At 49.6% G+C, this 26873-nt stretch overlaps 2 protein-coding genes across 6 annotated transcripts in view; one reads left to right on the top strand and one right to left on the bottom strand.

Annotated features, from left to right (window-relative positions):
* Positions 1-7248: 7248 nt before the first annotated feature.
* LOC119405575 (uncharacterized) lies at positions 7249-9954 on the bottom strand. Its single transcript, XM_037672409.1, has 2 exons — positions 9928-9954; positions 7249-8808 (listed from the first exon to the last, which is right to left on the bottom strand). The coding sequence occupies exons 1-2, from the start codon at positions 9952-9954 to the stop codon at positions 7249-7251; spliced, it is 1587 nt and encodes a 528-aa protein (XP_037528337.1).
* Positions 9955-19551: 9597 nt separating this feature from the next.
* The window catches only part of LOC119405234 (histone-lysine N-methyltransferase, H3 lysine-79 specific), a 75194-nt gene continuing 67872 nt past the window's right edge, over positions 19552-26873 (top strand). For 4 of the 5 annotated variants that reach the window (XR_005186449.2, XM_037672041.2, XM_037672042.2 and 1 more), the window contains exons 1-2: positions 19558-19723; positions 20035-20075. Coding sequence is in view for 4 of the 5 variants with exons in the window: in XM_037672041.2 (XP_037527969.1) it covers positions 19655-19723; positions 20035-20075 (110 nt within the window). In the remaining variant the exon portion in view is untranslated. Of the gene's footprint in view, positions 19724-20034; positions 20076-26873 lie in introns of all 5 variants that reach the window. The other variant, XM_037672040.2, reaches the window with a different exon arrangement.

Here is a 26873-nt window from a genome sequence, read left to right as displayed (position 1 = left end):
GCCAATGGTGATGACTGGAGGACGCGCACTTTACCACTGCGAATGCTTGCCGCTGTTCGGGGTGCATTTGACGACGATGGTGATGATATATGTAAATAGCCATTTCACTAGGCTTGTGCGAATAGCAAATTTTAGGTTCGAAGCGAATAGTGCTTTGGTCTAATAATATCGAATTCGAATATATCCCATATTATAAAGAAAAATGAACATATTTTTCATTACCCGACTAACCTGCACAATATATTTTTTTTAATTGAAACAAGGCATGTGCAAATGTCATTCTTTTTGGTTCAAAGGGAAGTGGAAGCAACTTTGAATACATATATGGTAGCAAAACTTGACTTTTGGTAGACTGCAAGTGCTAACCTGTAGAATACGTTACGTTTTAAAATTTACTATACTTGGAGCAGGTAAGCCGGTATAACGAGGTTTTAAGCTTAAAAAATCATAAATCGATGTGAGGGTAATTTGTTCATTTAACCTTGAAGTGGGGCTTCGCGGCAGTGCGAATTTTTACTGGATAACTGTATTCACGGTTTAGCATTCATTCAATGCAGTGGAACCACCTTTACAGGAGGTTACATGCGGTTTATATATGTTTATTCGTTCATTTCGAGTACTTCGAAATTTAGAATAATTTAAATTCATTTCGAAGCGAATTCGAATACTGTAACACTCGTTCGAATATTCGAGCTGCTCGAATATTCGCACACGCCTAAATTTCACCCATCTGTGTAGACATGCAAATAGCCCTACTCATAGCCGTGCGCACCGGGGCGGCGCAAGGGGGGGGGGGGGAGAGGTCTCCCCCCTCCTTCCTAATCATCCGAGGGGTGCGCCAAGTTGCCCCACACCTCCACTCAATCGGACGTGCCCGTCATTGTTTGATGGGCAGGTTTACGGCCATGCAGGTTTTTGACAATAATGACAGCCGAGCACAACTCATGTTGCATTCCATGAACTGTTTACTGCCCACCTTTATCTCTCGAAAGCCAAGAACCAAAGGGAGGCCGTTGTCAGAAGTCTGTCATCGCTTAATTTTCATTTATCCATTACGAAGCTTGTTTTTTTTTTTTTCGGGCTCTACAAAGGGGGGGGGGGGGTGGAGAGAGAGGGGGTGCGCTGCTGCGTGATTCCCCCCCCCCCCTAACGGAGAACTCTGCACATAAGGTCCCTGCACATAAGGTCCCTGTCCCTGTACACGCCTATGACCGCACTCTATCCTTTCCCTCTCCTCCTAACCTTTACTCCTCACTCATCCTCTGATGTCCGCCATTCAGGTGTCACCCGCTCGAGATAGACAGCTACAGCGGCCACCATTACTTTCTTCTTTTCCTCCTCTCCCGACCCCCTTAATTTTTTTGTGAATATTTCCTCCAATAAACTACTACAAGAGTCAGTCGCTTCTTTCTGGGCTGTCGCAGTTTCACGGTTCCGAGAGAAAGCATACTAGTATACCGCGCCTGTTCGAAAGCTGGGCCCGGAATTAAACGGACCAGTTATTCTTTCGTTTTAGGGTCTCTGCTCTGGGGTGCAGCCACAGAGATGTCTGCTTCGCTATTCGGGAATTTCTCATAGTGACTAATAGAATATGCCTTGCTAAACTTTCAAAAAAAAAAAAAAAGATGGCTATTCGGCAGGCATGCATAGTAATGAACAGAGTGAAAAACGAGAGACAAAAGGAAGACCCTTTGTCTCTCGTCTTTCGATTTGTTCATTACTGTGCTAAACTTTATCGGCTTTAAGTATTTCATTACTTGATCGTTTGCAATTCAACTTAATATATTATTTAACTACAACGGTCTGGTATAGTCTTTGTGGTGTCCGGCCTAGCGCCGCAGTGTTATTGTCAGGTCGATAATGCGCAGGCGCGGGAAACGAATAAAAGGGATGCGCCGCAACCTGCCCGCCTGGTTGTGTGGACCAGCCACGCATCAACGAACATGTGGCAATAAACGTCACTCGCCCCCCAGGAAACTTGTCTGCTCCTTCGCATGAACCATGCAACACAACAGTCTTAACCCATAGAACCTAGAGGAAGAAATTCATCCACTACTTGGCCAATCCCCAGGTATGAGACACCATATACTCAATTAGGTCATTAAGGAGGAGTAGATTAATAGAGAGAATAAGGTAGATGAATAAAGAATAAAGGAATACGGCTGAGTGTTCTAAGCAAAGGTCGTTCTAGTCCAGCGACTTCTCTTAACTGTATTTCAGTATTCAACTTATACTAATGCGACATTAAATTTACTGTGTCTGGCAGATTGAATTTAGCCGTTCTCAAAGGTTATCCTAGGGAAACTAATCATGTGCGTCGGCAGGGGGTTGTGCAAAAAGAGCACGTGCCCCCTCCCCCCCCCCCCCCCCCGAGCCACACCGCCCCTTTGCCCTCCCCCCCCAAGCCACACCAGCATTCGCACCTCCCCCACCGCGATGCAACACGTCTTTGCACTCCACAGCAGGGGCGTAGCCAAGGGGGGGTTGGGGGGTTCAAACCCCCCCCGAAATTTTTCAGTTTTGCTTGCGTATATAGGCACGCACACATACAAACGCACGCACGAACATACATAAAGTATGGTTGAACCCCCCCCGAAAAAAATTTCTGGCTACGCCCCTGCTCCACAAGATAGAATCCTGACGACGCCCATGAATGTAATTGATTCATAGCTTTAAAGGAGTCGAGTACTGACACATCCTTGAGACATAGCGAAAGGGGCGTTTTTAGTTTTCTTGGTATGCAATGTTAAAGGGCTACTGACACGAATATTTTCAGTTGTCGTTTTTTTTTTTTTTGCTTCAAATGAAAGGTCAAGCCCTCAACAGCCTAGAAAAGGTAGTGCTAATTGCGAGTGCACCCTGAAAAAGTAATTACAGTATGTTTTCAAAAGTCAATTTCGGTTCCTACTGTACCCTGACGTCACAACACGGTATGAGCTTCTCGTCACGTGCTCGCACAATATATAGTGAACGCACAAGCGGCCATTTTGGAAGTTTCGATGACGCACAAACGGCCACCTTGGAAGTTTTGGTACCTAACGTCACCACAACTAGCCAGACTGCTGCGTGAAGTCACCAGAATTTGTACTGTAGCCTGACGTCAAGCTAGTGTCGATGTCAGTAGGTGCGCCATGGAAAAATTGACTTTAATGTCAAATTAAAATATCTCATCAGCATTTGCTGAGCTTCACACTTGCTCAGAGCCGTCTCTGCATACAGGAGGTATGTATGACAGAGTAAACGCGCCTTCGAAAAAAGGTGTCGCTACCCCTTTAACGCTCGCCGCACACCGGAGTCCGACAACACGTACAATAAACTTTACTTTGATTTTGAAGTTTTTCTCGCTAAACATATTCAAGCCAGCCTCACTGCAATGGACATTATCCCGACGACTCAACACAGTTCCACTGTCTTTGCGAATTCTGCGTGCAGCCTAATCGCAGAAGTCATTGTCGGGGTCGCTGGATGATGTACTCACTCATCGTTGTGCACCACGAGCAGATGTCAGACCTGCCGCTAGTACGTCATGAGTTGCTGTCTCCCCGTGATGTCACATTTCGATGACACGTCAGTGAGAAGCCACCCCCTCGATATCGAAATGAAAAGTGGTATCGGTATTCGATGCATTCCAGGCACCACGTACAGTACTCTGTTTAAGGTTCTCGACACTAGCGTTTTTATTAGAGCAACAATCCGAAGCGTCGGCCGATTCACTTTGGTGGGTATGAGCCGCACTTTCAGATGACGAGACCTGAGTCTGGAAGAATATGTCCCCTTCACTTGACGAAAGACTGTTCATCGGATTCCAGAATTGCAAAAAGATAAGCGCAGTGCACAGACGGCACGATTACAGCCATGCTGAGGCTGAGGGGCTCCTTGGCTGAGGGGCTCCTTAGAGATCAGGGGTAGCGCGGTACGTTTGAAGCATGGAGGAATGGTTTGAAGTTTCAACGTTGCGGTTTTCGTGGCGTGATTCGTCGTTTCTTGTATTGTACAGGGTGTGCCCAGATAAATCGAACACGAGGTCCCGGTCACCCTTCCCGATTTTGATGAAATTTGCTGTAGGTCTAGGCATTACACCCAGAACAACGGTTTCGAAGTTAGTTTTGCGAAAAAAAATTTGTTCGCCTGAAAAAAAATATACAAACTTTGGCCGCAAAAAAAAAAAAACACTTTATCGCCAATTTCGCGATTTCTGTATTTTGAGCGCACCTAGGGAAAAAACGGTGCACTTCTCGGTCACAATATCTATTCCTCTCAAAGAACAAGTTAAATACAATCTTATGAGTCTATTATTTTCCTTGCTTGTCGAAGCACTTTTGAAGAAAAAAATCACAAACTAGGCAAATCGCACAAAATACCTGTATTTGAGGAATTTATTGCTCCAAGCAAGTTAAAGCGAGGATAACAAAAATGAATACATATTAACTTTGATACTTTCGCTCTCTTTTACAATAATTTTCGTGGTTTTATCACGCTCCATTTTACTCGATAATTGGGCTGAAACGTAAGTGATTTACCAAAAACGCCGAACTTTGAAAATAGTTTTCTCGAAAAGGCCATTTTTAATTTTTTTTAAAGCCACTCTGATTGAAGTCAAGGACGTCATCTATCATTCGGCCTTAAAAAGCGTTGCATTATTTTGGTTGCTAACAAGTTATAATGCGTCAAATGTGACCAAGTCAGCCTAGCGGCCGCGTCGTTCCTTATGTGCTGAAACTCGGATATAATTTGCTAAAAATACTTGTACGTGACATAATCACAAATCAGCAGTTCCACCCCAACAAATGCGCAGCCCGGTGTCGTGGTTCAACAAGCTTTGTCTTGCGATCAGCTGCTTGACAAACCCGCAGTAGCGGCCGCTTGATGCTGCGGGCGCTCACATTACATGAGTGCCGCTTCGACTGCGGATGAGCCCCGCTTGCGCGCCAAACTATGCTCAGAGGACAAACGAGAGAAGGAATGCATCACTGTGAAAGTTAAAGGCTGTTAAGTGCCAACAAAAGCCATATTATACAACGAAAGCTCTGCCGGTAATTTCGCAGTGCGATAATTTCGCGGTAATTTCAATAGTGCGGCTCCATGTGTTGCTCTGTCTCTTCTGATGGCCTAAAGATAATTAGTTTCACTCTATCAGCAATGTATGACACAAAAGCAAGCCATTGACATCTAAAAAAATGTCTGATACGTGCTTCCGACGGTCGAACGTGCTTCCGATGGTCGAACAACTGAAATTGCAGTTGTTCTCTATCTCGTGGCAGAACACTTGTGTCAGCCGTTTGTGAAAAGAAGTGAGTGCAAGTCCTTTGCTTCATTAAAGCACCGCTTTTACAATACTGTATTGTTGTGCGTCCACAGATATTTTCAACGCAAGCCGAGCGTTTTTCACGATATTTTGCGGCTACGGGCATAACAGGACGGAAGAAAATACATGTATGCTGTATTGAAGGCGCGCACTGCGAAATTGCCGGCAGAGTTTTCGTTGCATATTATGACATTTGTTAGCACTTAACAGCCTTTAACTTTCATAGTGATGCATTCCTTCTCTCGTTCGTCCTCTGAGCGTAGTTTGGCGCGCAAGCGGAGCTCATCCGCACTCGAAGCGGCACTCATGTAATGCGAGCGCCCGCAGCATCAAGCGGCCGCTACTGCGGGTTTGTCAAGCGGCTGATCGCAAGACAAAGCTTGTTGAACCACGACACCGGGCTGCGCATTTGTTGGTGTGGAACTGCTGATTTGTGATTATGTCACGTACAAGTATTTTTAGCAAATTATATCCGAGTTTCAGCACATAAGGAACGACGCGGCCGCTAGGCTGACTTGGTCACATTTGACGCATTATAACTTGTTAGCAACCAAAATAATGCAACGCTTTTTAAGGCAGAATGATAGATGACGTCCTTGACTTCAATCAGAGCGGCTTTAAAAAAAATTAAAAATGGCCTTTTCGAGAAAACTATTTTCAAAGTTCGGCGTTTTTGGTAAATCACTTACGTTTCAGCCCAATTATCGAGTAAAATGGAGCGTGATAAAACCACGAAAATTATTGTAAAAGAGAGCGAAAGTATCAAAGTTAATATGTATTCATTTTTGTTATCCTCGCTTTAACTTGCTTGCAGCAATAAATTCCTCAAATACAGGTATTTTGTGCGATTTGCCTAGTTTGTGATTTTTTTCTTCAAAAGTGCTTCGACAAGCAAGGAAAATAATAGACTCATAAGATTGTATTTAACTTGTTCTTTGAGGGGAATAAATATTGTGACCGAGAAGTGCACCGTTTTTTCCCTATGTGCGCTCAAAATACAGAAATCGCGAAATTGGCGATAAAGTGTTTTTTGCGGCCAAAATTTGTATATTTTTTTTTTCAGGCGAACAATTTTTTTTTTTTTTTTTTTTTGCAAAACTAACTTCGAAACCGTTGTTCTGGGTGTAATGCCTAGACCTACAGCAAATTTCATCAAAATCGGGAAGGGTGACCGGGACCTCGTGTTCGATCTTATCTGGGCACACCCTGTACAATACAAGAAACGACGAATCACGCCACGAAAACCGCAACGTTGAAACTTCAAACCATTCCTCCATGCTTCAAACGTACCGCGCTACCCCTGATCTCTAAGGAGCCCCTCAGCCCTTCCACTAGATGACGCCACGCACTAGCCGCTTTTAGAACAGCTTCCGTGTTCGCGCGAATTTCATCTGCGGCGTGCAAGCTAGCATATCGAGCATATCGCTTCCGTAAAAAACACACAGCGTACAGAGCTGCTTCTGGAAATATGATCGGTGCAACAAAGGAAACGAAGGTGGAAATTGTGGGCGCGATGGTCGGGAAAACCCCGATATCCCATCAACAGCGATAACTCGTATCTGCTTCCTAAATAACATTGGGGTATCCAGAGGAAGATTGGGGGGGGGGGGGGGGGTACTACTACTACTACTACTAGTAGTAGTAGTAGTAGTAGTAGTAGTAGTAGTAGTAGTAGTGGTGGTAGTACGATCACCATACGCCATTTTTCGATCTTTGTCGTCGTGGGCGTGAGACAGTACAGGTAGGTAGGTAGGTGTGGTTTGTAGAAGAAAAGGCGCCTAATTTCTGCAGCCCGGTCGGGAGCACGGCGCAGCGCCTGCGGGAAAGGGAGATGGGATGACAGTGGATAGGAGGGAGAAGGTTAGAGGTGTAGAGGCACAGAGGTCATCAGTACGAAGAGCAGCAGGCGGGCAGCAAGGATAAGGGCGGCAAGGGTCCCGGTCTCAGTGGTAGGCCGCGATTCCCGTCTCCTCAATGAAATCCGCCAGGCTCCGGAGCGCTGGTAGATGGGGACGGGAAGGGAAGAGGAGGTGCTCCAGGGTAGTGGCAGGAAGGCCCTGCCTCCGGTAGGCTATGGTGACTGTCGAGCGTTCCTTTGCCAATCCGGGGCAGGTACAAAGAAGGTGCTCGGGGGTCTCGGGGTCGCCGCAGTGGCTGCAGGCCGGGGAGGCGCAGCGCCCCTTCAGGTAGCGGCGGGCCGCGGTCCACACGCAGCCGGTCCGCAGTCGCAGCAGGGAGGCTCGTTCCCTCCTGGTGAGGCCCGTCTCTGGGAGAAGCTTTGGTCCCTGCCCGTTGGCCACCCTCCGGTCCGGGTGGACTGTGACGAGGAGCTTCTTGAGGCGGGCCTGCGAGTAGTCCCTGGCCGCCACGGTCTGGGTGATGGGGATGCCTGGCTGGTGTGCTGCCTTGGCCAGTCTGTCCGCCTCCTCGTTGCCAGCTATGCCGACGTGAGAGGGCAGCCAGTGGAAGGAGACGGATGCCCCGGATGCCACGAGGGCCCGAAACTTGGTTGCCAGGAGGTTTCCAGTGAGCCCCGCGCGGCGATGGTTGGCCAGTGTCTGCAGTGCCGCCTTGCTGTCGCAGAGGACCGCAATCGGCACGGCTGGGATGTCCTCCGCCAGCAGGTCCGCCGCCAGGTGAAGTCCAGCCAACTCCGCAGCCGTGGAGCTCGCCGGGAAGGGCAGCCGGCACTGCCTGCTGATGGCCTTGGACGGGATGACGCACGCCGCCGCTGCAGTCCCGTCTGGCATGACGGATCCGTCGGTGAAGACCTGTAGTCGCCCTTCCAGTTGCTCTTGGAGCTTGGAAGTGGCAGCCTGCTGCAGTGCTGCCGCAGGTGTGCGGCGCTTGGTGGCCCCGTCCAAGGACAGGTGGACCTCGGGTGGCCGGTGATGGGGAGGCGGACGGGCAACCGGGACTGGCGGATCCGGGACCATCTGGTGGTACAGTTGACAGAGTCCGCCCATCCGTGACCTTGGCTGGCTGCGAAGGCGCTCCAGGAGGGTCCTGCCGTCGGCTGCACGGTGAAGGCGGTCGATGTGCCCCAAAGCACGCTGGAGCATGCGTAGGGACAGGGGCCACTCTCCTGCCTCGGCGAGAGTCGCTGCCACGGGGGAGCACTTGGGGAGCCCCAGGATGGCCCTCAGAGCTTTCCTGTGAAGTCCCTCCAGGTGGAGTCTCCTGGCCGGGGTCAGGGACACCAGTGGGAAGGCGTACAGCAGGACCGAGGACGCCGAGGCCTGGTTGAGCCGTAGTGCCCACTTGGTGGAACAGCCTCGGCCACGTTGCTGCAGCTTGCTGATGGCTCCCTGGACACGTGTGACCTGGGCGGCGGCGGCCTTGGCAGCTGGTATCCAGGTGAGCCGGTGGTCGATGGTGAGCCCCAGGTACTTCACCGTCGGCTTCCATGGCAGGCTGCGGTTGCCGACCCTCAGCGGTTTCACGTACGCCCGTGCCGCCGCCAGCGGGTGGATCAGCAGGGCCTCGGTCTTGGTGGTGGAGACCTTGACAGTACACACTGACCTGCTCCAGCCGTATTACGATCCCCTGGCCTCTCTCTAGGTCGTCAGGACGGCTGCCTCTCAATGGTTGTGAGGAAGAAGATCGGCACATTCACCCTTTAGTCGGCCAATCCCCTGCATTGGGTATGAGCCATACACGGAGGACAACAACAGCCAGGGGCGTAGCCAGAAATTTTTTCGGGGGGGGGGGGGGGGGTTCAACCATACTTAATGTATGTTCGTGCATGCGTTTGTATGTGCGCGTGTATATACACGCAAGCAAAACTGAAAAATTTCGGGGGGGGGGGGGTTGAACCCCCCAACCCCCTACCCCCCTGGCTACGCCCCTGACAACAGCTCATCGCCATCGGCTGATTGGCTCTCTGGCCTGCCTGCTGTTGCTACGATCGTCGCTGTCGCTGAATGTCTCAATAAAACCCCGTCACACTACTACTACTTCTACTACGACAACGACGACGACGGCACAGCTTCGTTGTACAAACACCTATTCGTTTTTTTTTTTTTTTGAAAATCTGGATTGGACCAGTGAATTTATTTTTATACCATCCATTCCTAAACATATTCGGATTTTAAAACAATTTTATTTCTAAAATAAGGTACCTGCCGTTTCATGGCCGATCCACCGCGGTGGGTTGCGCCAAGTAGCTGAGGATCAACCAACCAACCAACCTTGCCGTCGGTGAAGACCGAACCCACGACCTTCAGATTTCGCGTCTGTAATAAATTACTCAAAAATGGGAATATTTTCCGAGGGGCTCGTTTCTTTGTTAGACACAAGCAAGTTAATCCAGCATGCATTTATGCAAGGAAAGCACTATTAATTGTTGTCTTCCAACTGTAGTGTAGTAATAATGACGTAAATTGAAATGAGTTAAAGTGGTTGTGGGTTCGGATCCCACAGACGGAAAGGGTAATTTTTCGTCCACTTTAATTCATAGCAATTTACGTCACAATTAGAGTTAAAGAAAATAAATAATGTCTCCAGATAATAACTCAAAGCTGGTGCGGCTTCACGTCGTTGCCCTGCAGATCCTGCTAGACGTTTCACTCGGGTGTCAGACCAGTGCTTGGGCGGATCGGAAATGGGCCGAAAGAACGCACCGCGACCACCCGCCCCACCCCGTCCATTGTCACCGCTCGAAACCAGTCTTCGGAAAAACCGCAAACGGCCGTGCCTTTTCTTTAATTTTTTTTTGCCCCCCCCGCGCATCTTCGAAGGAGTCTTTTGTTCCGATCGACACAGTTCACGGTAGCGACTTTCCTCGGCCGCAGCTCGATCGTTGCCACCCGCTGCGTTTTATGGTTTTCCGGGGTGTTGGAACAGGCTCGCCCTCTACCTTCCCGCGATTGTGGTTTTGCGAAGCCGTGGGAGAGTGCTCGGCATCTAGACCACGTACGAGCTAGCTAGCTGTACTGAGCTTCTCGTCTCGCCTTCGTTTCTTCTAGGCTACTTGTGCTTTTTTTTACTATTTATTTTTCAAGTGCCTCGTCGAAGCAACAACGCGTGCTCGTTGTTGTCCCGCTTGGCGGCACGCTCTGTGGCCACGTGCATCCGTTGTGTAAGCGTACGCAGCACCTTTAATTGGCGCTTCACCCACTGGGGTTAGGCTCAACAGCTTTGGCGTAGCGCTGCTGACCGCAATGTCGCCGGTTCGGCCCCAAACCCACCCTGGTGGCCGTTTGTTGGCGCGATACTTTTCGGAATGGATGCGTTCAGGGCAGGCCCGTAGCCAGGAATTTTTTTCGGGAAGGGGGGGGGGGGGGGGCACTTGTTGAAAGCCTTGACTATTTGAGAAAAACGCCTATTTTTATGATTTATTTTCGATAAAACACCATGTGTCACCAAATTACGGGGGGGGGGGGGGTCTGGCCCCCTGGACCCCCCGCCCCCCTGGCTGCGGGCCTGGTTCCAGGATTTTTTCGAGGGTGGGAGGTGGAGGTCGGTCAGCTTATGGGAAGTCTACAGCTGAGACACTTACAGTGTGCGAATATTCGAAAATTTCGAATAACGAATCGAACAGCGTTCTATTAGATTCGGTACTCGAATAGAATAGTGCGTGTTAGAAATACCGAATATTTTTCGAATAAGAAGCACCGATGAAGCAACCTCAAGGGAACGAAACGTTGAAACTGAGAGGGGTACGCTTCTTGTTTTAATCATCTGATTACCTAGACACGTGTGGCCTAAGGTTTTACGGGACTATCGACGCTTTATTGATCGCAGGATGAAGGTGTTTTTGCTTAAAACTACAGTGTCGCTGAAGCGACAGAGTGATCAATTCGTTATCTTCATCATGACAATGACAGTCAACATCATCATGACTTCGTCGTCATCATGACGGTGAACTCCAGGAGTGCGTGGATAACCGATAGTTTTGGACAATGAATCAAAATTCGAATAAATCCTCATTATATTTGGTTCTTCGAATCAACTGGTCACTTTACTAGTTGATTCGAATCAAGTAGCTATTCGTAAAGAGGAATTTCCTTTCTTTTCTTTTTTTTACCAGAGGCTTCAAGCTTCAGCGGCATCCAGTCAAACATACATTTGATGCGGCCGCTGGACGCGTTTGCATCCAGCGGCCGTGGTACTGCATATTTCATCACCAGACAAAGCTTAAAACATAATGACAAGGTGGAACACCATAAATTCTTCAGAAAATAGTACTTTGCCCTTCTCCGAACTTGGCACCATTGGTCCGCACGCACTCAAGCCGCGTGGTGTTTTTTGAAAAGCCCGCGCTTATGAGGTATGAGTGCACAAAACCGCCGCACACGGTGACGGCCGATTGGCTAGAATTGACGCATGCGCAACAGAATTAGTTTCGGTTTTGATATAGAAAACCTTTGTAGATGCATTACATAACTTCAGCTACAGATCGCGGCAAACACGATTCGCATGCATATTAGAATAATTTGTTTTTCTGAGTTGCCGATTCGCTCAAACATTGTTATCCTCCAGTTCAACCTAGAAGTGTATATTGCTCGAAATTTCAGCATTTTGAAATGAAATTTATTTAACTTAAACGTCTAAACAGGTCAACATTGAAAACGAAACCGAAAAGGAGCTTGTCGTGTCTAATGTCGTCTACATGTTTGCATGACACGCCGATGTGCAATTAACAATTTATTTTAAACTATAGATAACAGCCTGATCTACATTGCTTACTTATATTTAAAAAAATAAAAAAACACGGTTAATACAGAAAATGGGTAGTTCGCAACACTTTTACGATGATATGACCTAGATATCAGTTTTCGGTTTCGGTTTCTGTATTTTGCGCTTAGCAGCTTGCCGCAATAAATTTACATATTCTAGCATTGCTATTGCAGTTAAGTAAGACGTAGGCTGTAGCACAGGTATTGCCTATTTCACACCTACTTCAGCTTATGTTACCCCCTACCTGTAAAGTAAAACAAGTAATGCTTGAAGTTTTGGGCAGTGAAAAAAAAAAAAAAAAAACGCGTTTTTAATACTAGTGTTTGATCTGTCCAACAAAATAGTAGGAGCGAAATTCGGTGCGTGATACAGCGCTTCGAAAAAGGGGTACGCTCACAACTATACTGAAAACAGAGCACTTGCGGGTCCGATAAGGTCAGGGGTCAGCCCTACAAAAATTATGTAAATGCTAGTGCAGGGGCTCTTCCAGTTTCATCGCAGCGTTCTGCGAACGGTCTGCGGCATTTACAACGAGCTGCAGGCCTTTTCTTTTCCTTTTTTCTCCTTTTGCAGATTCCCGGACCCACGCTATTTTAGAGTATGACCTTCAGGTTGTCTTTGCGATGCAAGGAGCAGCTAGAGCGTTTCCGACAGCATCACCTCGTTCGCGAAAATTGCGAAAGAAATTACGCGTACAGCACCTGGTACTGTCAAGAAATGTCCCAGCGATCAAAAGACCCGCTAAAAGGCCGGGTTGCGTAATTCTCGCACGGTAAACAGTTCCTTTGCGCGTCTATCACACACGGCGATACCCACACATACAGCCAAGGGGAACCGAAGGAACCAAACAATGCGCGCAGTGCAAGAACTCCTTGAATTTTGTCACCCAAATCACTCCGCTGTAGAAGCCTTTTTAGCGACAAACTGTCCATTAGTGCAAACATTAACTGTTATAAATATGCCTAAAAACTCAAGCTTATGCTTGTTTATATTCCTAAGAGATGGCGCTAACATCGGTGAGTAGTTAAATAACGGTGGTATTTTGTGTTTTTAAAGGGGAGTTAGTGCTAAACGTGGTGTTACTTAAGTCTAGGTGAGGAAGGGGGCTGGGACGCAAGCCGGCCAATCGGGTGCCGACGCTGCCCCGTCACGTGACGACCCATCACACATGGCAGCGTTGCCAGATGGTGAAATTCGGCACCAGATTGGGAAAATCTGGTGAAAATTGGGAGCTGCTGGTGTTGAGGTGCCAGAACGGCTACACCAGACAAAGTCTGGTGAAAAGTGGTGAAAAATGTTGAGGAATGGCTTGTCACTACAATTATTCTTATTTACACCGCGTTGTTGCCGACAACTTATTGGTCCTTCATCCACATCCCACGAGTAGTGTCAGTTTCTTGCTGCACTCAAATCTACAAACTCAAATCTCAAATCTACAAAATTTGATTTGATTTGAAACCAAAGCCGGCCGAGCAGGCCGATTGTGTGGTGAAGGTCGCGGGACAGTTCGCGAGCCTGCTGGATGCCACTCCGTTCTTCCTCTTGTCTTCAGTAATGAAGTTTATTTTCTCCTTCTCCTTTTTTATGCATATGGCGACGGGCTCTAAGGAGGTTAAAAAAATTCTAGAGTGGAAGCATTTGTGGCGACACACTGCGCACAAACCGGCGCAGGCACCGCCTCGTCATTAGCCAGCCCGGCGTGACATGGCCGTATGCTGCACCACGCCTCCGATAAGGGACAGCGCCACCGCAGCGTCACCGGAGGCTTACGTCACCGACGGCTGTTATAAACCCGAGCTGCTAAGCTCGGAATTTATCATTCCTTCGCCACCCGACTAAGCGCAGCGTCGCTATGCTCGCCCCGCTGCTACTGCTACGTTAATAAACAGTCGTTATGTTTTATGTTGGGATGCGTCTTTCCATCGACACGGCATCCCACATCTGGTGACCCGGAAACCGAACAAACCGCACCGCTATGGCCAACCCGGAAGCCCTTGCCGCTCTTCGTCAGCAAGTGGAAGAACTTCAGCATCAACTGCAGCCCCTGCAGCAGCAACATCCCGGCAACGTCTCCGCACCCCTAGCCGTACCTGCCGGCGCCACTGAGGATGTCAGAGCCCCAGCAGAAGCCATCCCGCACGCTGCCTCATACGACACCTGGCGTGTCGCCGTCAAGCTTCCACCGTTTTGGGCGGACTCGCCCGAGGTCTGGTTCGCCCAGGTCGAGGCCCAGTTCTCCCTGGCGCGCATCACGCAAGACGGGACCCGCTACAATTACGTCGTCGCCCACCTGGACGCACGTTATGCCAGCGAGGTCCGGGATATCCTGGCCAATCCACCAACGGCCAACCTATATGAACACCTGAAGACCGCACTCATCCGCCGCCTGTCGCTCTCGGAAGAACAGAGGGTACGACAACTTCAGTCCGCAGAGCTTGCCGAGCGCAAACCATCGCAGCTCCTGCGCCACATGCGTGCGCTCGCGGGCAATATGCAAGTCCAGGATTCCTTCCTGCGAGCGCTTTTGCTCCAACGACTCCCGCCGCACGTCCAGGCAATTCTGCGGGCTCAGGTTCGGCTACCTCTCGACGAACTTGCGGAGATTGCTGATCGCGTCTTCGAGGTCTCCTTGCCGCAGCTGTCGCCCACCACTCAGGCTGTCGCCGCACCGCTGAACACCGCGGAGCTTGCACGCCGTATCGACGACATCGATCGACAGCTCACCTCCCTTCAACAACGCCTGGGTGAACGTCTTCCGATGCGCCAGCGCCGCCACCCGCAAAGCCGCGACCTTAACACCACTTCGTCGCGGCAACCCGATAACGGCCCGTGTTACTACCACCGACGTTTCGGGGACAGAGCCCGGCAATGTCGACCACCGTGTTCCGCTGGGCATGCGGAAAACGCCAACGGCAGCTCGTAGAGACGGCCGCAAGCTGCCAACCCGGAGGCCGTCGCATTTTCGTAACCGACCAAACCACGAAGCAGCGGTTCCTTGTCGACAGCGGTTCGGACATTTGCTGCTACCCGCGATCCCACCTTCAAGGTCCTCGTCCGCCTACGTCTTTCGAGCTAGGCGCGGCAAACCGCTCCACAATCAAGACGTACGGCTCGCTCCGCCTGCACATCCAGCTCAGAAACTTGCGCCGTGACCTTTGCTAGAATTTTGTCATCGCCGACGTCGCCGAGCCAATCATCGGCTCAGACTTTCTGGCCCACTACAACCTCCTTCCGGACTGCCGCAATGACCTCCTCATCGACGCGACTACGGGACATTCCACACCAGGCCAGCGAACGACCGCCCAACAGCCAAGCATCAAGGTACTCAGTGTTGACAACCATTCGCCGTACCACGCCATCCTCGCCGAATTTCCCGGATTGACGCGCCCCTGCGGACTGCCACGCAAAGTGCAGCACACCACCGTGCACTACATCCGGACCACTTCAGGGCCCCCGGTTTTCTGCCGCGCCCGTCGCTTTGCCCCGGACCGCATGCGCATAGCCAAAGCAGAGTTCGAGGCCATGCTCTGCGAAGGAATCGCCCACCGCTCTGACGCTCCATGGGCCTCGCCACTTCACCTCGTTCCCAAGAAGACCGAAGGCTGGCGGCCCTGTGGGGACTACCGTGCCCTCAACGCGCGCACCATCCCGGACCGGTACCCTATCCACCACATACAGGACTTCGCCCATCGCATTCATGGCTGCCACGTGTTCTCCGTGCTAGACTTGGTGAAGGCCTACACACAGATACCCGTCAATCCGGATGACGTCCCGAAAACGGCAATCATCACTCCATTTGGCTTGTTCGAGTTTCCCTTCATGAGCTTCGGCCTGAGGAACGCTGGACAAGCCTTTCAGCGCTTCATCGACGAAGTCGTCCGCGGCCTCGACTTCTGCTTCGTTTACCTTGACGACATACTGGTGTTCTCCCGCGACGCCGAAGAGTACCACAGGCACCTTCGTCTGCTGTTCGAACGCCTCGATGACCACGGTCTACTCGTCAATATCCAAAAAAGCACGCTAGGCGCTTCCGTCGTCCGCTTCCTCGGCCACGAAGTTTCATCTGAGGGAACTCGGCCCTTGCCCCCAACGCATCTCGGACTTGCAAAATTACCCTCAACCCACCACCGCTAAAGACCTTCGCCGTTTCCTCGGCATGCTGAACTTCTACAGGCGTTTCTTGCCACACGCAGCCGACTACCAGGCTCCCCTCCATGATGCTTTGGCTGGCCAACGAGGAAACCAACCCGTCACGTGGACACCGACGTTAACGAAAACGTTCGAAGAATGCAAAGCCGCCCTCTGCACCGCCACGCTTCTCACCCATCCCGTGCCAGACGCTCCCTTGGGACTCTTCACGGACGCATCTGGTTTCGCCATCGGCGCCGCCCTCATGCAACGCGTGGACAACACCTGGCATCCTTTGGCGTTCTTCTCCAAGAAACTCGCAGCTCGGAAAACGGCCCCTTCAACCGCCAGTTCCGTTGACGAAACCACGACAACCGCCCCGACAACTTTGCCAGCCTACTACAGGAACTTCTGGCGATATACGAAGCAGTGCAACACTTTCGTCATATTCTCGAAGCACAGAACTGCACCATCTATACCGACCACAAGCCTCTTACCTACGCCTTCTCTCAACGTCGCGACAAACTCCCGCCTGTACAGCAGAACCAACTCTAGTTCATCGCACAGTTCACCACCGACATCCAACATGTCAGCGGGAAAGACAACGTGGTCGCCGACGCGCTTTCACGTGTAGCAGCCATCAGCTCTGTGCAGATCACAGCGGACGTCCTCGCCGAGGCCCAGACTACAGACCCCGAACTGCAGGAACTTCTCAAAGGCACGTCCTCACTACAGCTGCAACAAGTCCCCATTCCAGGGTCGACAACCACAATCTGTTGCGACATGTCGACAGGACGAAGCAGGCCCTACCTGCCCCTGGCCCATTGCCGTGGTCTTTTCAACCAGCTCCACAACCTCAGCCATCCCGGTATACGCGCCTCTACACGCCTCGTGGCTGACCGCTATGTCTGGCCCTCCATGCAGCGGGATTGTCGTACCTGGGCGCGTTCCTGCATTCAATGCCAACGCGCTAAAGTCACCAGGCACGTCACGTCACCACTCGGAACATTCCCTCAGCCCTCTGGTCGGTTTGAGCACGTCCACCTCGACATCATAAGACCCTTCCCCCTGGCTGGACCCTACCGCTACTGCCTCACCGCCATCGACCGGTACACTCGATGGCCCGAGGCATGGCCCCTCGAGGGAATCACCGCGGAAGGCGTCGCCTCAGCCTTCTTCACCGGCTGGATTGCTCGTTTCGGCGCCCCCCGCCGCGTAACCACCGACCAAGGACGGCAGTTCGAGTCGCATCTTTTCAGGTTCCTCGGGCTGACCATCGGTTTCGAACGCTTAAGAACCACCAGTTACCACCCCTGCGCCAACGGAATGATCGAGCGTTTCCACCGACAGTTCAAAGCAGCCATTATGTGCCACCCGGACTCAACCTGGCTCGAGGCCATCCCAGCCGTCATCCTTGGTCTTCGCGCCACCTTCAAGCCGGACATCCACGCTACACCAGCAGAGCTCGTCTACGGGGAACCACTCCGCCTCCCAGGTGAATTTCTCGCTGCACTGCCATCCAGTACTACGACGTCAGATCCCACCGACTCCGTCGCCCGGCTCCGACGCACCATCGCCGCCTTACGCCCGTCACCTGCAGCCCACCACAGCAAGCCTACACCGTTCGTGTTCAAGGAGCTAGCATCGTGCACGCACGCTTTCCTCCGCGACGACACCGTCCGCAGGCCTTTCCAGCCACCCTACAGCGGACCCTACCTGGTCGTCAATCGCGACGACAAAAACTTCACTCTGCGCGTGAACGGGAACGACGTCCGCGTCTCAATTGACCGGCTCAAGCCCGCATACATCGCTGCGAACGAACCGGGCAGCGCCACTCCATCCACAGGCATCTATCCACAGACGCCGACGTCACAGCCCGCTCCTTTCACAACACGCTCTGGACGTCTGGTACGCCTCCCCAATTTTTACAGACCCTGAGGGCTCTGCACTTCGCGGGGGGGGGGGGTGATGTGGCGACACACTGCGCACAAACCGGCGCAGGCACCGCCTCGTCATTAGCCAGCCCGGCGTGACATGGCCGTATGCTGCACCACGCCTCCGATAAGGGACAGCGCCACCGCAGCGTCACCGGAGGCTTACGTCACCGACGGCTGTTATAAACCCGAGCTGCTAAGCTCGGAATTTATCATTCCTTCGCCACCCGACTAAGCGCAGCGTCGCTATGCTCGCACCGCTGCTGCTACTACGCTAATAAACAGTCGTTATGTTTATGTTGGGATGCGTCCTTCCATCGACACGGCATCCCACACATTCGAAACTACGTAGGAGCAAATGTGAAGCCAGCGTTTGGACATACCTTACCTTAAAACCTTCTCGTACGTCTGATATCCAATTAGAAAATGCCCTTGTTCTGGTGACGTAAATGCTAGGTTGGTCATAGATCGGTTACGAGGAAAGTAATATATCCGATTGAAGGCTTTGATAAGGAAGCCAGTAACACAGAGGCACGTTGGGAAGTGTCTGTCCGGAACAATTAGCTATCGAAGTCAGTGTTCAAAACCAACCTTGTCTTGCTTGTTTTTTCTTTATAGTTTTTGGGCCCTTAACACACGCTAAGTGGATAAAAATAGTAAACAGGGCTAAATAACTGAAGTCGGTTTGTGGACACTGGCTTCGTCATACGAAGAGAAAACGAGATGGTAAGGGCACGGTGTAAGATATGTGTAGAGTATATACCTTACACCGTGGGTAAGGGTAAGCTAATTGGTTTTAAACTAAGAGCATATGTGACAGCTGACTTCCTACGTTTTCTTAGCTGACGTTTTATCGTTCGGCTTTTCCACTCCAGCATCTTTTTTAACATCCTTGGGTGGGCCACCCAAGAACCTCCTTGCCTGTTTCTAGGAGTGTGCGAATATATATTCGAAAATTTCGAATAATTAATCGAATAGTGTTATATTCGATTTGGCATTCGAATCGAATAGTGTCTGTTTGAAATACCAAATATTTTTCCAATATACACTCTTCAGCATGGACGGAAAACCCCGAAGTAACGATATGTTGGAGCATTGAGGGGTCATTTTTGTACACGCTTATGCATGCATGACTACAACAGACGCAACTGTTATGGGTTGCACGCCGGGCTCGCTTGTAATTTATAGCTTCCAAAGGCATAGCGCATCCAAGACGGGACCGACGGGACGGCGAATGACAAGTAGACAAGCGTAGAAATCAGGGGGTAGCCAGGGGGGGGAGGGGGTGTTCAACCCCGACCCCCCCCCCCAAAAAAAAAGTGCAGAAATAATCAAATCAATCTCCTTTGTAATAATTTTTGCTATGGGGCAGGGCTTTTGCAAAGTAAAGCGCTAAAAAGAAATAAAATGACGTCATAGTCGCCATTTTGTAGTGTTGGTGAAATCTGGTGAAATTTTGTTCTGGGTTGGTGTCGAAGCCCCTTTCCAATCTGGCAGACGCTGACACATGGCGCTTGCGATCATGGAGGCAGCAGTCCATGGCCGTCGGCCCCTGTGCACCAGCGCGGTCGTCTTCGGGCGACCCGAAGTCGTCGACTAAACACTCATGGAGTTACGGCTCCACAGCCCCGCCGGCGCTGAGCCGGCGGTCTACCCCTGGCCACTTTCCACCTCGGTGAGTACCGTTTATTGGCCATGGGAAAAAGCGCCGTGCGACCGAGGGATAGTAGTAGCCCCCTTCTCTCTGCGGGTCCCATTGGAGGGTTAGGCCTAAGCTCGTTTGCGAGTCTCCGATACTGCGCCGTGATACGTGCCCGCCCGCACGTATTAGCCGTTCGGCTCTAATTTCTCGGCCCCGACGCTTGTAGTTAAACGTGTCGATCTCGTCGGCTCGTTTCGGATCACCCCGCAAGATCTCTGCGGGCCCGACGGTACGATGCCCGTGTCTTATATGTGTGTGTTTTTTTCTCTCTGCCCCATTCGCAGGACAAGCATGACGGTGCCATTGAAATTGTCGAGACGATTCGGTGAGTCTACGCGGCGAATCATCGGTGCTCATTCGCGATTGTGTCTACCTTTGCGACGCTTCGTTTTGCGTGTATCCGTGCGGAGCGGCGGCTTTGCTTGCTCGCGCGCCCGTGTGTGCGTGTGAACTTGCGTGCAGTGCACATGCAGCTTGTGTGGTGACGCGCACGGATTTGGTCGCACATCGCCGCGGCTCGGGCAGGTGATTGACTTCACGCGTGGCTTGCTCCGGGCAATGCATGAAGGTTGTAGCTCTTCTTCGTGTAAGCGCTACAGCGGCGCGACAGTTGCACCTGCGTCGCCGATCGTAAAGAACTTGTCTTTTCTGTGTCGATACAGTGTTGCGCGTAGCGCCTATTCGCCGGCCCTGCTGCCTGTATTCTTGTCATCGGCTTCGTCCCTACCTGCACGCACCTGCCCACGGCAGATGTATGGTAGCCGTTTCGATATGTTATTTGACGTCGCGCCTCATAGGGCGTCGCGTTTGCGCGGAACGCGCATTGAAAAAACTCGATTCGCGTTCAATCGCGAGACGTTCGGCCCTCACGGAACCTGTTAAAACCGCCCAGCATAGCGTGACGCATTCCTTTTAACGCAGCCACGCAAAGTACGAACGTCTTCGCATTCTTTCTTGCTTTTTTATTCATTGTGATGTCATCGTCCTGTTGCGCAATTATTTGGTGTCGCGCAAGAAATGCTTGATCGCCCGATTGTTTTGAACGCGCTTTCGTGTATCGTGTTCGTTCGTATTTAAAGTGCCTGTGCTAAGCTCTCCTGTTGCTTTTCTTTTGTTGCTTTTATGTACGCACCTAATGGATGGACCATTCTTGTAAGGAACGCCAATGCGCGTGATAGTTCCAGAAAAAATGCGATTCGGACTGTGTGCAAAGAAAAGTCGATGCGTCTAAGAAGAAATTTATCTGCGTATGTCTACGAAAAACAGCGGACACGTGGCATTATTACGTGGAAAAACTTTTGTTAAAATTATTTAATTGGTGCAGCGCATGCAATTAGTTGTAAACAAGACAATCATTGGGAAGACCTCATGAGCAGTTTTTTTCGAGCAGCGCTTCTTTTTTTTTTTTCTCACAGATTCTTGATGCACTCACAGTGCAATTCTCAGGAATGACGTCTTTAAGCATGTCACTGAAAACATCTGTCGGGAGATCCACCTTCTAACGCTGACGTGTCTCTCGTAAATGTTACTGTTTCAAAAGTTGGCATTTTAGACTAACCAGAAAGGTTGCTTACTCTTGCTGTCTGCAGTGCTCCTGCCGTTGTACTTTCGTTTGCCTGTCATTTTTGTTATTAATGCAGTAGTAGCATTAGCAACATCTGAAGAAGCTTTGTACTTTTCGATGTCGCTGACACTTCCATGAACGAGGAAGTGTAGAGACAACGAAGGTGTCTTAACAGTCTTTAAGTATGCTATGATTAGGCTTTCATTTCACTGCAAGACATATCTAGTGTTTGGTTTGTCCCCCCCCCCCCCCCAAAAAATTGGAACCAGGTACCTCTAATATTTGTCAAGACAGTGGCATACCTTTCATCTCGGCTGAGTTTTCATTGAACTTGACAAAGTTCAGTTTTGTTCTACTTCTTTTAGTATTTCGTGCGGTCAGATGACAGGCGAACAACGTTTCTGAAAAAGTTTCGCTTGTTGGCATACACACCTTTGGAAAAATGGGTGTTTGTTAAATGCATGAGGGGGATCTACCTGCTTTGAGCTAGTTAGACCAGACTTATTGTTAAAACAGGTGAAACAGTTTAGTCCGAAAGACTTGCTGAGTGTTACTTTGGCGTTTCTGTTGTTTGCAGCTGGTTGCACTTTCCATCAGAAGGTCGTGCAAAAACACCTGTTTGTGTCACGCGAAATAATGTGCATGCTTAGCGCAAGCGTCTTTTTTTTTTTTTACCCTTTCACCTATTAGATTGTTTTTCAGGTTCAATGCACTGTTTGTCTGTGGTAAATTAGTGGTATGCAGATTACCTTGAGTGCATGGTGCTCTTTCCGGCAGAGCTTTATTTATGTCATGGGTACAACCATATTCAGTTATTAACAAGGGAGGGGCCACATTCAGTGCATTTCTCTATTAATTTTATTCACAGTATGCTCAGGCGTTGCTCCCAATTTGTTCAGCAAAGAGCAGAAAGCAGTTTCTCATTAGCCTCCACATTTGCGCACATACTGTTAACCTTTACGGGTCCATCCCTGCTTCCTCTGACGGGCAGTCTTTGGTGATAGTTAAAATTGGAGCGCATCAGCTGTCGTAAGGGCAGGCAGGATTTCAAAGAAAACATAAGTGTCCAGTTCTGTTTGTCCGGTCAACGACGTGCAGCAATCGGAATGTAGTTGTTCTGGGTGGCAATGCCCGTGTTTTGACGCCGTGTTTTTGCACATTGTCAGTGGTCAGAGTGGCCTGCGTTATCAATGAGGTCAGGCAGCTGTGGACGGTTGATGATAGGAGTGCGATAGAGCTTAGTGGAAGGCACTTCTACTCTATCCCGCACCTGTGTTGGTATTATTTGTTGAATGCGGGATATTTTGCGCTGTGCCATTGGTAACAGTCACAATTACACAGTATTGCCAACCTTCGCATGTTTTAAGCTGCATTGTATTTACTGTGGCAATCTGGGATAGTGTTAGTTTACAGTGGATGTCAGTTAATTCGTTTTAATTGCTGTTAGTGAATTCATATACAACGGAATTTAGTTGTGTAGTTCAGTGACCTCGAAGCAACCCATGGGCGGAAGATTAAAGGACCCCTGACACCAAAATTGAAACCTCGAGATCTCTGTGTTGTTTGACTTTCCTGTATACGGGGGCACATCTGACCGATTATTAGTGACAAACGTTGCCTTTAAGCTATGTTAATTTGGTTTTAAAGTGAGCGTGAGTGCTCACTTGAGTTGGCTGCACCTTGCGACATCCTGGTATGACGTAGATAGAGGCCCCGTGTGACGTTCCACGAGTAAAGCAAGTATTCTGGACGTCACAGAAGGTTTGTGGGGCGCACGTGACTGGCACCCGGGGAGGCCTATTGTTCCTCACCACCCCTCTGGCTCTGTTGTCGGCCTGCTCTCCAGGTAGTTTTCGCTTAACAGGTTTAACCCATACCGAGGCACCCACATACTTTCAATCTCTACCGCACGCGGGGCCCCGATTTGAAAACCGCGCTTTCAACGTCACCACAGCTTGAGTGCACGTGGTCTTCGACGCTCCCCCGCAGGAGGCGCCAGCTTCTTGTGGTTTTTAGGCGGGCGTTTTGAAGTGATGCTAAAATGGTCGCAATTAACTACGCTAGAATTAGTTGTACGATACGCTAGAGCATTTACGATTTAATTTAGAGATTACCAGACACAAAGCTACAAATTGCAGCAAAAAAGTCACCAACAAAAATTTTGCTGTCAGGGGTCCTTTAACTGAAGATTAATTTTAACCGCCCGTTATTCTGTTTGCTTTACTTGCAAAAGGCACACTTAGGTGCAAATAGAGGCAAATGCATATCCACTGCATGTTTCTAGTTTTGTTGGCCATACCTTCAGTTTCACCTATGTGCGAAACGTGGGAGTACCTAAACTTCTAGAAATCAGTACCCGGACCCGCATTTTTGAAGCTGTAGAACCTATAATGCACTACGCTCACGATTCGCAAAAGATCATGAAACTCAAGATATCTTAATTTGAAACTGAAGCTTTCCTAAAATGATGGCCCAGGTGTCGTCAACATTATTTGTTGCAGTGCCAGGAAAAATATATGCCGCATAATGGTAACAGTAAGGCTATCTATGATAGTGTTTATCATGGCAGAAAAGAGGCTGAGTGCCGTAAGATAAGTTCAAAGATAAAACAAGGACGGTTTGCATGTTTGTTCTGGCTGCCCTTCCTTACGGTGGTCTCGGCAATCACAGGAATGGGGCAAGCTTGCGTAATGTCACGATCCAGCCGTTTCAGGTTTACTGAACACGAGATTGATTTGTGGAAACTAGTGTGTTGATTGTAGGGCTTTAGCACTGGACAAAATTTTTTCATGGGGTTTGGATAATTTGGGTATTCATTTACAAATGCAAAATCTGATGTAGAAAATGTAGTGTGACTGCTCGTTTAACATGCATCTGAACCATTTTGCACGATGCAAAGAGTCGTTGTTGGGCACTTTTTAATTTCACGTAGTAAAGCTTGCATCCCAAAGTTTATGAATATGTTTACCATAGTAGTGGAGCTCTTAGTTTTGTGAGAGCACTCTCGTGTTCGGCATCTTACGCATGACCGAAGGGCATTGGTGGAAGTTAGTATTTACCATTTCTTGCGTAACACGCTCGTGCTTCACTTCTAGGCATGAGGTCAGGTCTTCATCATGCTTTACCTGAAAACACCTCAAAGCATGCCCTCTAAGCCAGTCGCGTAATGTTTATTATTGATGCGAAGGCATTAGGTGCCCCATGAAGCAAAATATCCAGTGAGTGTCGGCGTTAGCATTCGATAACAGGAAAACTCGCGTGACCAAGTGGTGACATCATGTGGGTACTGATGTCCAGTTCAAAAATTGAATTGACCCAATTTGAGCACATGACCCAGTTGTAACATCATGTGACAGTGGCACGTGACCTTAGTACACTTATTGATCAATTTGAAGAAAGTACCAAGCGACCACGTCATATGACATAGTCACGCGACCATGTAAAAACCTTGTGTTCCAAGGTCACCTGACCAAGTGATGTCACGTGACATGGACGTCGATATGGTTTCAATGCCCAGACACGCCTTGCTTCAGATTCAGTGCACGTAAAAAGATTTAGGTGCTTCCAACATTTTTGCAAGCAGCTGATGAAAGCTCATTAACCTGGTTAAAAGCAAGACAGAGACTTGAAAATGTTGACATTGCATATCTGTGTTCGATACCAGCAGGAAAGTGCGTATCATTGCAAGCCAAAGTCGAAATAAATCATGCAGATTTTTCAAGGGAGGTGTTTTGTTTGTTATTTTTGTGATGAGTGCACAAGGATGCATGGAGGTGGTGTGTAGGGGGGCACGTCAGGCTTTCGAGCATCTTTATTTATTTTTCTTTAATTCTTGAATTATAGGCGAAACTACATGCGAAGCCTCCTATGTGATATTGACCGCATAATACCTGTTGCTGGGTGAACTGGTTCCTCTAATTAACATGTGCCTGCACACCGTTGAAAGGGGATGAAGAGTTACAGTGCAACCGCAGGAGCTGCAGGAAAGACATTGACGCGATGCTCAATTTCAATATAGACAGATATACATAGACAGAGATGCTGGACAATCCACCCTTTTCACTTTCCTGTTCTGCCTTCTGCCATTTTGGTGATTGCCAGAACGAAAGCCTCCGAGATGAAGGGGCGTTGCACGACGTTGCCGCTAGGGGAAGGGCGCATGCGCAGTGGCATCGTGAAAGTGGCGGATTGTCCTGATTGCAGGACAGTCCCTCGAGTTGCGGGACGGGTGGTCGCTTGGCACGCCAGAAAACGCGCAGAAGAGACGGGTGGCAACACGAGCGTCAAGTACCCGCGCTAACTCGCCGTGACGTCATAGGTTTCTGATGGTGTGTGTGAGGGCCTTCAGTATTATTCATCGGTAAGAATGAATTAACGTTAATGGGTGTTCCGAGGGAGCCAAAGCCGTAACCTGGCAAGTTTGGGTAAACATTGTTGAGACAATGACCAAAACACGAAAAAAAAAATAATAAGACTGAAATCCGTGACGTCACAGACATTTCGGCGCGAAATTCAAGAAATGAGACTTTGACCTTTATTTGCTCATTTCATAATGAATCTATGATCGCGACATTAACAACAGAGTTCTCGCAGAATATTTTTTCGGTCTGTCTAACCTCTTTTAGCGTTTCACTGGAAAGTGTTGTAGAAATTAAGCTGGCTTCTGGTATTGTGCCCGTCTAGCTGGCACGGTTATATTCTCCCGCCGAAGGTCACGGCACGCCTTCCAACTTGAAAAACTGCCGCTGTTCTTGGCATGGCTCTGTAGGGGCTGCAGTGCAAAGCTGCGTTACTGCTCGATCAAGGAAGTCGCCACTGTCCCCTTGCAGCGCGTAAACTATCAACCAAGCCGTTCGCATACGCTATTAAGACGGGCGGGGGGCGACTCTCAGCGTGGCGTCGTTTTTTTGTTTTTGTTTTTTACCGGCGCCAGGAAGTCGACCTTGCGCGGTCTTCGCTTTTGGTTACCGCCGATGTTGTTGCTAGTGGCGGTGAGGACGAAGAACAGAGAATCGTTTATAACTGGTTGGTTACGTGAACGTTTTGTTCCTTTTTCGCGCGTCCCACGACGCGCGCTCGCTCGCGCCGTCGGAATAAGAATCCTGTCTCTTTTTTTTTTGTCTTTTTTTTTCCGGCGGAAGGTGGCATTCTCGGGTGGCGCGCGACGTAGTTTCATAATAGCACACTAGAGGGCAACCTGGCGCTAGTGTATGTGGGAGCTGTAGCGCACGACTTCCTTCAGTCAGCGTGGAAATGGTGGGTAGTACATGGATTTGCGTAAACTTCGTTCTTTGGGCTCCGTTGAGGTCTGCAGCCGCTTTGTCGCAAGACGATGTTCAGCATTCCCACTAGGTTCACAACAAGCCGTTCTGTTACCTCAAACAAAAGTCAAGGCACAACAATGGACAAAACCAACTCAATCGAACAGACAATAAGGCCAGGAAAAGCATAGAGGTCGTTAATTGTTGTATTTAACTGTAGTGTACTGGTTGTAACGTTAATTGAAATGAAGTGGGATATGAACCCAGAACCTTTGAATGACGCGTCCGATGTTCTAGC

Source organism: Rhipicephalus sanguineus, chromosome 9 (genome assembly GCF_013339695.2).
Source record: "Rhipicephalus sanguineus isolate Rsan-2018 chromosome 9, BIME_Rsan_1.4, whole genome shotgun sequence".
Taxonomy (NCBI): domain Eukaryota; kingdom Metazoa; phylum Arthropoda; class Arachnida; order Ixodida; family Ixodidae; genus Rhipicephalus; species Rhipicephalus sanguineus.
This window is presented reverse-complemented; position numbering and strand designations above follow the sequence as displayed.

Bases quoted from the DNA above. Each gene is read 5' to 3' on its own strand.
- LOC119405575 (XM_037672409.1), bottom strand. From the start codon at position 9,954: ATGGACGGGGTGGGGCGGGTGGTCGCG. The intron at 8,809-9,927 runs GTGCGTTCTTTC...TGTACTGTCAAG, and splicing joins GGGTGGGGCGGGTGGTCGCG to GTCTCCACCACCAAGACCGA.